The 9,318-nt window shown below is 32.8% G+C and overlaps 1 protein-coding gene across 1 annotated transcript; it reads left to right on the top strand.

Annotated features, from left to right (window-relative positions):
* Positions 1-355: 355 nt before the first annotated feature.
* On the top strand, positions 356-2,885 carry LOC132640344 (L-type lectin-domain containing receptor kinase S.4). Its single transcript, XM_060356901.1, has one exon. It carries the CDS (start codon positions 598-600, stop codon positions 2,668-2,670), a length of 2,073 nt encoding a protein of 690 aa, XP_060212884.1. The 5' UTR covers positions 356-597; the 3' UTR covers positions 2,671-2,885.
* Positions 2,886-9,318: the final 6,433 nt, after the last annotated feature.

The following is a 9,318-nucleotide window of genomic DNA, read 5'->3' as shown; positions in this document are numbered from 1 at the left end:
AGTATAAGTTAGCTTGAACAGTGAGGGATGGCTCAGTGGTTAAGCACCTCTACCCACGACCGGTAGGTCCTGGATTCGAGTCACACTGGAGGGGAAGTGTGAAAACACTATAAATCCTTCTAAAATGGGAAGAAAAAAAAAAAAAAAAAAAACCTTGAACACCAATCTAATCAACCGAGGTAAAAACGAATAATACAGCACCCAACACACGTCCACTCAACATGTACAACGTGAGACCTTTTTCTTGAAACCAAGTGTCGAAGGAACTACGGTAGTTGGCTAGCATGGACTGTAGTGCGCTATAGTGCTAACTGGTAAGTTGCATTTAATTACAAAAAATCAAAACATAAAAAATAAACATTTGAAAATTACCCACCACAATTTCCTTCTCCCTTCTGCCACTTTATATTTTACAACCTCTAGAGTCTAGACCCCACTGTTTCCACTTTCCTTTTTAATCACACAGACAAATCACATGTAACAAATCAAAGACAACTCTAAAAAAAGAATGTCTAGATTTTTTTCACCCATAAAAATCATCACCCCACACAGTTCTTGAACACTACAACCAAAAATTTAATTAATCTTAGCTATGCCATGGCCAAAAAAATTAGACTAACTCTTTTCTTGGTATCTTTTATTTTTCTATCAAGAACAGTTTGTTCTGATGAATTTGTTTACTATGGTTTTAATGGAGTTGGTGCTAGTGATGTAAGTCTAAATGGGGTTGCTGATATTGAAGAAAATGGTGCTTTAAGGCTAACAAATGAAACAAGTAGAGTTGTTGGTCATGCTTTTTACAAAAGTCCAATCAAATTCAAGAATTCTAAATCTGGTAAAGTTTCTTCCTTTTCCACTGCTTTTGCTTTTGGGATTGTTCCAGAATATGCTAAATTGGGTGGACATGGTTTAGCTTTCACAATTTCAAGAACCAAAGAGATGAGAAGTGCACTTCCTAGTCAGTATTTAGGCCTATTAAATTCAAGTGATGTTGGGAATTTTTCCAATCATTTATTTGCTGTTGAATTTGATACAGTTCAAGATTTTGAATTTAGGGATATTAGTGATAATCATGTTGGTATTGACATCAATAATTTAGAGTCTAATGTTTCAGTCAATGCTAGTTATTTTTCTGAAGGAGATTCCACTGAGCAAAATCTTTTTCTCCAGTGTGGCAAGACAATTCAGGCCTGGATTGATTATGATTCAACAAAAAATATATTGAATGTTACACTTTCCCTTTCTTCAAAAAAACCAAATAATTCAATTTTGTCATTTCCTGTGGACCTTTCTCCAATTCTTGAGGAGTTTATGTATGTTGGATTTTCTGCTTCAACTGGTTTGCTTGCTAGTTCACATTATATATTTGGTTGGAGTTTCAAGATTAATGGGGGAGCTCAAAGTTTGGATCTTGATTCATTGCCTTCTCTGCCTCGACCTAAAAAGGATCAGACAACTTTAATTGTAGTTACCTCTTTATCTGCTGTGATCTTTCTTGCATTTGGACTTATTTTAGCCTTGTATGTCATTTGGAAAATCAAGAACATAGATGTGATTGAACCTTGGGAACTTCAAATAGGTCCACATAGGTTTTCTTACAAGGAATTAAAGCAGGCTACAAGGGGTTTTAGAGATAAAGACTTACTCGGGTTTGGTGGATTTGGTCGAGTTTATAAAGGAACATTGCCTAAGACCAATACCGATGTTGCTGTTAAGCGAATAAACCATGAAGCAAAACAAGGTCTCCAAGAATTTGTATCCGAGATCGAGACAATCGGTCGCCTTAGACATAGAAATTTGGTTCAGCTCATAGGATGGTGTAGGCGAAAAGGCGACTTGTTACTTGTTTATGACTTTATGCCTAATGGAAGCTTAGACAAGTACATTTACGATGAGCCAAGAGTTATTTTAACTTGGGATCAGAGATTCAAGATTATTAAAGGTGTGGCTTCTGGTCTGTTGTATTTACATGAAGAATGGGAACAAACAGTAATCCATAGAGATATTAAAGCGGGGAATGTTTTACTAGATTCCGAAATGAATGGAAGACTTGGAGATTTCGGACTTGCTAAGTTATATGAGCATGGTGCAAAACCTAGTACAACAAGAGTTGTGGGGACATTGGGTTACTTAGCTCCAGAATTAACCAAAACTGGAAAGCCCACGACGAGTTCTGATGTTTTTGCCTTTGGTGCTTTGTTACTAGAAGTTGCTTGCGGGAGGAGGCCGATTGAGGCGAAGGCATGGCCCGAGGAGTTAATCATAGTGGATTGGGTATGGGATAAATGGAAGGAAGGTGCAATTCTTGAAGTGGTTGATCCGAGATTAAATGGCGATTATGATGAGATGGAGGCCGTTATGATGCTTAAATTAGGTCTAATGTGTTCGAATAATGCGCCATCTAAGAGACCTAGTATGAGGCTAGCGGTGCGATACTTGGAAGGTGAGGTGGCACTGCCAGAGACACTGGCAGCGCCTGATGAATATGATGGAAAAAAGGGTGGCCCTAATGGAATGGAGATTGAAGACTTCGTACATTCTTATCCATCCTCGTCTTATTTAGAGAAAGTAAGCACATGGTCATCGGCTTATGATGGTGAAGGAGATATCGATATTGAAGCTAATCCGATAACCCCGTTAACAGATTCTGGCGGAGAGGACCAGAGGTAGCCATGCAAAATGGAGGGACCAAACTCCCTCCATATTTTTAGTACTTCTTTTTTATGGTTTGGTTGTTTTACTTAAATGTCAATTATTGCTTTTGAAAAGAAAATCACCCATTTTAAGGATATTGGTGGTTAATAGGATGTGAATATATTATTAGCAACCAGTCACCTTTGACTCTTGATGGTAACTTTGTCCATTCCAAAAGAATTCTAACTTCATTTGGTTCCCTTTTTATTTTCTCTGTTCTTGTTCTTAATACATAACTTGATGGCGTATTTCTACATCAGTCATGCTAAGTTAATGCTGCAGATCTGTAGTGGCTATTGAGCAAACATAAGTTAATATCAATCATAACCAAAATGTTGAAACTATATAGATTCTCTTATAATGTGGTGAACTTTATGGCATACTTGTACAGAGCAATCCTTTAAGAGTGTATGTACTTTATGTGAAGTATCACAGATTTCATAAGAAAATTTCAGTCTTTTAGACTTTAGTTAACATAATGTCATTCGTGTATTCTAACAAGTTCATATGAATTTCTAATTTTACTAAGCAAGATTTATTATGTTTCTACTTCTTGTTTCATTTTCAATCATAGTAAAACCGATGAGATTGTGGAAGTAAGTATTCTGATTGCGTTAAGCAGTACATATAAGGGGTATCTGTATATGGAGATTCTACCATATTGTTCACCATACAATGTGATAGTCTTGATGCATGATAAGGCAACTCTTTGTTCTTTAGGCCGTTTGGTTGGAGGGATTAAGTGGGTTGTTCCGGTATAAAATTTGGGATTAAATCTATCCTGTGTTTGATTTAGGGTACTACCTAAAACAAGAAAAAAATTGTTTACACAATCATGGGATTATCTATTCTATATAGAAGGTGGGATAGATAATAACCTGATTTTGAATCAAAAGACCTCTACTTGAGTTGTCAAATACAATTTGATCTTGTAAATCCCCTGTGCAAGCCTGTCGTGTCTCTGTCTAAAAGTAAATTAGTGTATTATATACGTGTAGTATCATGTCTCAAAAATCTTTTCTTTGCCCACCTTGAAATGATATGGACAAACCAGGAGCACAAGAGATATTTTAAGGTGACAGGCAAATTTATGAATCCGCGACTTTTGTAGGACAAAAAAAAAAGTGTACCAAATTAACACAAAAAAAAAAAAACATAAATAGGCTTCACGCACTAATTTAGTGCGTGAAAGGACCAAACTGTAAAAATAAAAGTTTGGCCTTTCACGCACGAAATTCGTGCGTGAATGAGGCCAACAAAAAGTCATGCGTGAATAGTGTACTACTTGTGCTCTGGCAGCAATTGGCTTTAATCTTTGGTCCTTTTCTGAATAGTGAAAGTGTACTACTCCTGCTTGGGCCCATCATAATTGGTGTGCATTATATTTTGTTCAAGGATTTCTTCTTGGCCTTTACGTACATTAGATTCATTTTTTTGCGCGAATTGCGCTGCTTTTGGCTTGGTCTTTAGATTTTGCCCCTTATATTTGTGGTCTTTAAGTTTTACTCTTTGGCAGAAAGCAAGATTCAATAGTCTAACACTCTTACGTCTAAAATCTAGTCGGAGCCACTGCATTTTGAGTTAGCTTCCACCTACAGCCTACAGTCTAGCATTGTTACATCTACGCGAAGGGTAAAACAGGTTTTACCTGAATGATTTTAGACGTAAGAGTGTTAGACTATTGAATCTTGTTTTTTGCCAATGGGTGAAACTTAAAGACCACAAATATAAGGGGCAAAATCTAGAGACCACGCCAAAAGCAGGGCAATTCGCGCAAAAAAATGAATCTAATGTACGTAAAGGCCAAGAAGAAATCCTTGAACAAAATACAATGTACACCAATTATGATGGGCCCAAGCAAGAGTAGTACACTATTTAGAAAAGGACCAAAAAGATTAAAGTCAATTGCTGCCAGAGCAGGAGTAGTACACTATTCACTCATGACTTTTTGTTGGCCTCATTCACTCACGAAATTCGTGCGTGAAAGACCAAACTTTTATTTTTGCAGTTTGGTCCTTTAGTGCGTGAAACCTGCTTATGTTTTTTTTTTTTTTTGTGTGTGTTAGTTTGGTACAACTTTTTTTTTTGTCCTACAAAAATCGCGAATTTGCAAATTTATATCTAGATAAAACTCTGATAAGTTCTATTTCCCATTTCATTTTATGTGTCTTAGACTGCACATAAAATTTAAGAAAGTAAATGAGTCTTGAATTAATCTAGTGATGTAAAACAAAAAATGTGTATAATGTATCAAAATGTCTTTTGAATTTTGTGGACCTAGACGTGCCAGGTAGGTTGTGAAATTGAAAAGACAATAAATATAGAAAATGACATTTTTTTAAATGGAGTAAAAGAAAAGTAAGATAAGTAAGTTACAACACATGGAGTAATATTATATATAAGCTCTCTTGCACTATAGCTTTGCCATTTATTCTCTCTTCACTCTGTCTTCAAGACCTTCATTTTTCGACTCATAAAGAAGAAAACAAAAGAAAGAAAGAGCTAGTCGATAATGACATTTTGTGACAGTTTCCACCTGCTAATTATTACTATTGTGAGTATTGTCCATAGTCAATATGCAGGTTTGGGAGCTGAAAAATGAAAGATAAGATAAGATCTATATAAAAAAGTCTTTCTTCACAATTGTCAATTCTCCTAGTTCAGACTAGTTAATTCGTTCGGGCCGTCGTGAAAAAAAAATCAAACTATGACTAAATAATTATATTGCTGCTATAAATTTATAATGTAAATGTTTTTTCCCAAAGTAATAATATAAGTAGCGTACAAATAGAAATAGACTTGTAAAGTCAGGTCTAGAGATAACTCATGTAGTGGACAGAGAAAAAATTATCAAAATTTTATGCATCATTTGTTTTTAACATTTATAAATTGAACACCGCATACAACAACTAGCAATTTAGCAACATTGAACACATTTGATAAAAACAAAACCCAAATTTAGAATAAAAATTCGTAAGTTTAAAACTCATGATAACACTTTTAATGTGTATTCTTGCCACTAAATAAAAGGACTCTCACCAAACAAACATATAAATTCTCAATTATTTTGTGACTGATGGATATAGATCACAAAAACCTATTTATTACACAATAACACAAATTTTAAAATGAAAAGAAAAGATAGAAATGGAACGTTTGTGTGTATCAAAAGTACAGGAGAGATTAAAGAATGAAATTCAGATAGAATCTAAGAAAGCAAGTGAATGTATAAAATAATCTAAAATTTCAAACAGCTATGTCCGAACGATGACAACAAAAGCCAGAGTTTGATCATACCCTTCGCTAAATTCTTTTGGTAAAGTGTGAAGGATATAATGCTTGATATCACCATTACAACAATTTTAGAAGACTTCAATTGCTTGACACTCAAAAGCCTAGGCTCTTTCATATTACTTCCTTAAACTATTTCAATAGTCAATAGCCTCTATTTTATTTCTTCATCCATTTGTATATACTTCTAATTCTTCAGCTTAACGGTTAAAGCATTTGGAGCTTCCCTACTATCTCAAATATGATCCTATACAGGTAAGAGAAAAGAAAAAGAACCAACTTTTTAATCAAATAAGATGAATCAGTAAGAAAATTTATAAAAGGTGGAATAAAAGAAAATTAACTTACCCTCCAATTACATGATTTCAGCAATAATGTAAGAGGCCTTTGGAGGCAACTCTATAAATAGTCGGATTGTTGCACTTATTAAATTAAGGAATCGTGTCTATTAAGTGCAATGACAATCAGAAACAGTTTTAACGAAAAGGCTTATGGGGGGAGAGAAACTAATATCTAATATTAAATTTAATAGACACGACTGTAAACTAAATAGATACAATGTTTTTCCCTTTTGCTGGAGCAATAAATGTAGATAATTATAGACTTATTGATAGAGTGATTTTAATTTTCAGCAAATATTTTGAGGGAAATATAAGAGAAAAATGTCAAAAAATTGATAAAAAAGATAAATAGCGATGGAGGCCACACAAAGATGCCACATCACCTTTTTTATGCCTAGCTTTATATTATATATAGATTTGCCAAACATTACTTTGTGTAATTTCAGAATGTAAAGAGAAAAGAAGAGGGCACATATATACTTCCTGGAACTTGATACTAGAGGAAAAACGAGAATTTTCCATTCTCCAAGCAGAGATGCAGTCAAGATATTTAGTTTATGGGTTTTGCACTACGCCTCTTTTTTACTTATTGAGTTCCGGAGAGATTATTATTTTGTTAATGGTTTGAATAAATTATTTGGACATATTAAATGAATTTCTCTGCTCCTGCGTCTGAGAATAGTTCCGTGTTCAAAACTTGGTCATGAACAAGCTTAATATGATCGTATTGTTAGGTGTGCAAACAAAATTTCATATTAAAAGTTGACAAGGAAAAGAAGCGAAGTCTAAATATGATACTCTTAATGGTACAAGATTTTTTGAAAATAAAAAAAGAGGTACGGGCTTAGTTAAACCAGTATCACACTATGTTAAAAATGTGTTGGGGTTGGTGTTGGTGTTGGCAACACGTACAATCTACAATCCTGTTCCTGATCTTCCTCTCCCTGTAAACAACAAACTAGATAGTCCATTTCACACTCCATTACTATAACGAAAAAATTTATAATGGGAGAGGCATAAATATGACGTGATGTATGAGAGGAGTATTTAATTGAAATTTTGAATGCGAGACCTACCACTTCATGCTCCTTCTTTCACCTTCTTTTCGTCTTCTTCAATCTTCTCTCTCCTCTTTTTTCTCATTTTCTGTTTTTCATTAATTTTAAAACTCTTTTCCTCTTTTTTTTTTCATTTTTTCTTTTTTATTAATTTTAAAACCAATTCTATTATATACAGAACAAATTTTTTTAAGATATTCTTCCGGTTATCCAATTTTTCAGTTTTTTCTTACAGTTAAACTCCGAATAAACTTAAAAGAAAATAATTTGCACTTGCAAAAAAAGAAAATTTCAAAGCTAATAACTAAAATGAATTTAGAATACTACTAAGAGTAAAAACACCTTGAAAAAATTATTGGACTTCCTTTTTTTCCTTTTCCTTTTCCTTTTGGTATATATTTAAGTCAAAGCTGCTACATTATGCACCCGAAAATTTTGAAATTCTAAGTGTATTAAAGTAGACTCTAAATCTAGAGCTATGCAGAATCGGTTTAACCAATAAACCGAACTAACAAAGTTTTCAAACATAACTGGTTTGGCCTCCCACATTTTTCACAAAAATATCACTGAAATATACTTAAAAAGGTAATTTTAATAAGACCTTGTTTATTATTGGGTTATCGGTTTAACCGTTAATAAAAACTTAGAAGTAAAAAATCGAACTGGTAGTCCAATATAAAAACTTACAAAATCATATAAAATCATTAACTCAATAACTCGATATTGGTAAATCATTCATATTTTTTTCGGTTCAGTTTATCGGTTTAAATCGATTTTTGTACGGCCCTAGATTCAGGGTCTATTTTAATGACACTTACAATTTTGGATTTCTCAAGCGTAGAATGAAACAACTTTGAATATATACCAAAATTCAAAAAGAAAAAAAAAAAGGAAGTCCAATAAATTTTACAACGTGTTTTTACTTTTAGAAGTATCCTAAATTCATTTTTAGTTATCAATTTTTGAATTAAAAACTTATTTTTCAAGTACCAATTATTTTCTCTTAAGCTTGTTTAGAGTTTAACTGAATTATTAAGAGGAAATTGAAAAATTGGATAACAAAACGGAAGAGTGTCTTAAAGAATTTTGATATGCGTATAATAGAATTGGTTTTAAAATTAATGAAAAACAAAAAATGAGAAAAAAGAAGAAAAGGGTTTTAAAATTAATGAAAAACAGAAAATGAGAAAAAAGATGGGAGAGAAGATTGAAGAGGACGAAAAGAAGGTGAAATGGGAGCATGAAGCGGTGGATCCCGCATTAAAATTTTAATTAAATATTTTATCACACACCACGTCATATTTACGCCTCTACCATTTTTGTCACGTATTTCCTCCGTTCATTTTTACTTGTTCACTTTGAACTTTTCATGTCTTTTAAGAAATAATAAATGGAGTACATAATTTAGCAATGTATTCATATTAATTGATGCATATTTTTATTGGATTTGAAAATAATTTGAAGTGAGTAATTAATACTATGGGTAAATTAGAAAAAATAAATTATTTCCTTTTGATATACTAAAAGTAAAAATATATTTTTAAAATACTAGACATTTAAAAGTAGACGGAGGGAGTATATATTTTCTTAAATGAATGACTCTTGCTGATTCTTATTAAAAAGGGATTGACCCTTCTCCGTAATGTATAGTGCCAAATATAATGCTGGAACATGGCAGAATTTATGGAAGTAGTACTACTCTATGCTCACTTTTATTTGTCCATTTTTCATTATGCACACCTTGAAAAAATAATAAATGAAGTGCATAATTTGTCAATGTACTCATATTAAATAATGTATATTTTTATTGAATTTGAAGTGAGTATTTAATACTATAAATAAAGTAGGAAAAAAAAATTGTCTTGTTTTGATATGCTAAAAGTGAAAATTTATTTTTAAAATACTGGATAAATAAAAGTGAATGAAGTGAGTAT

This window comes from Lycium barbarum, chromosome 5, assembly GCF_019175385.1.
Source record: "Lycium barbarum isolate Lr01 chromosome 5, ASM1917538v2, whole genome shotgun sequence".
Lineage (NCBI taxonomy): Eukaryota > Viridiplantae > Streptophyta > Magnoliopsida > Solanales > Solanaceae > Lycium > Lycium barbarum.
The sequence above is the reverse complement of the archived record's forward strand: the minus strand, read 5'-3'. Positions and strand labels throughout refer to the sequence as shown.

Bases quoted from the DNA above. Each gene is read 5' to 3' on its own strand.
- LOC132640344 (XM_060356901.1), top strand. From the start codon at position 598: ATGGCCAAAAAAATTAGACTAACTCTTTTCTTGGTATCTTTTATTTTT.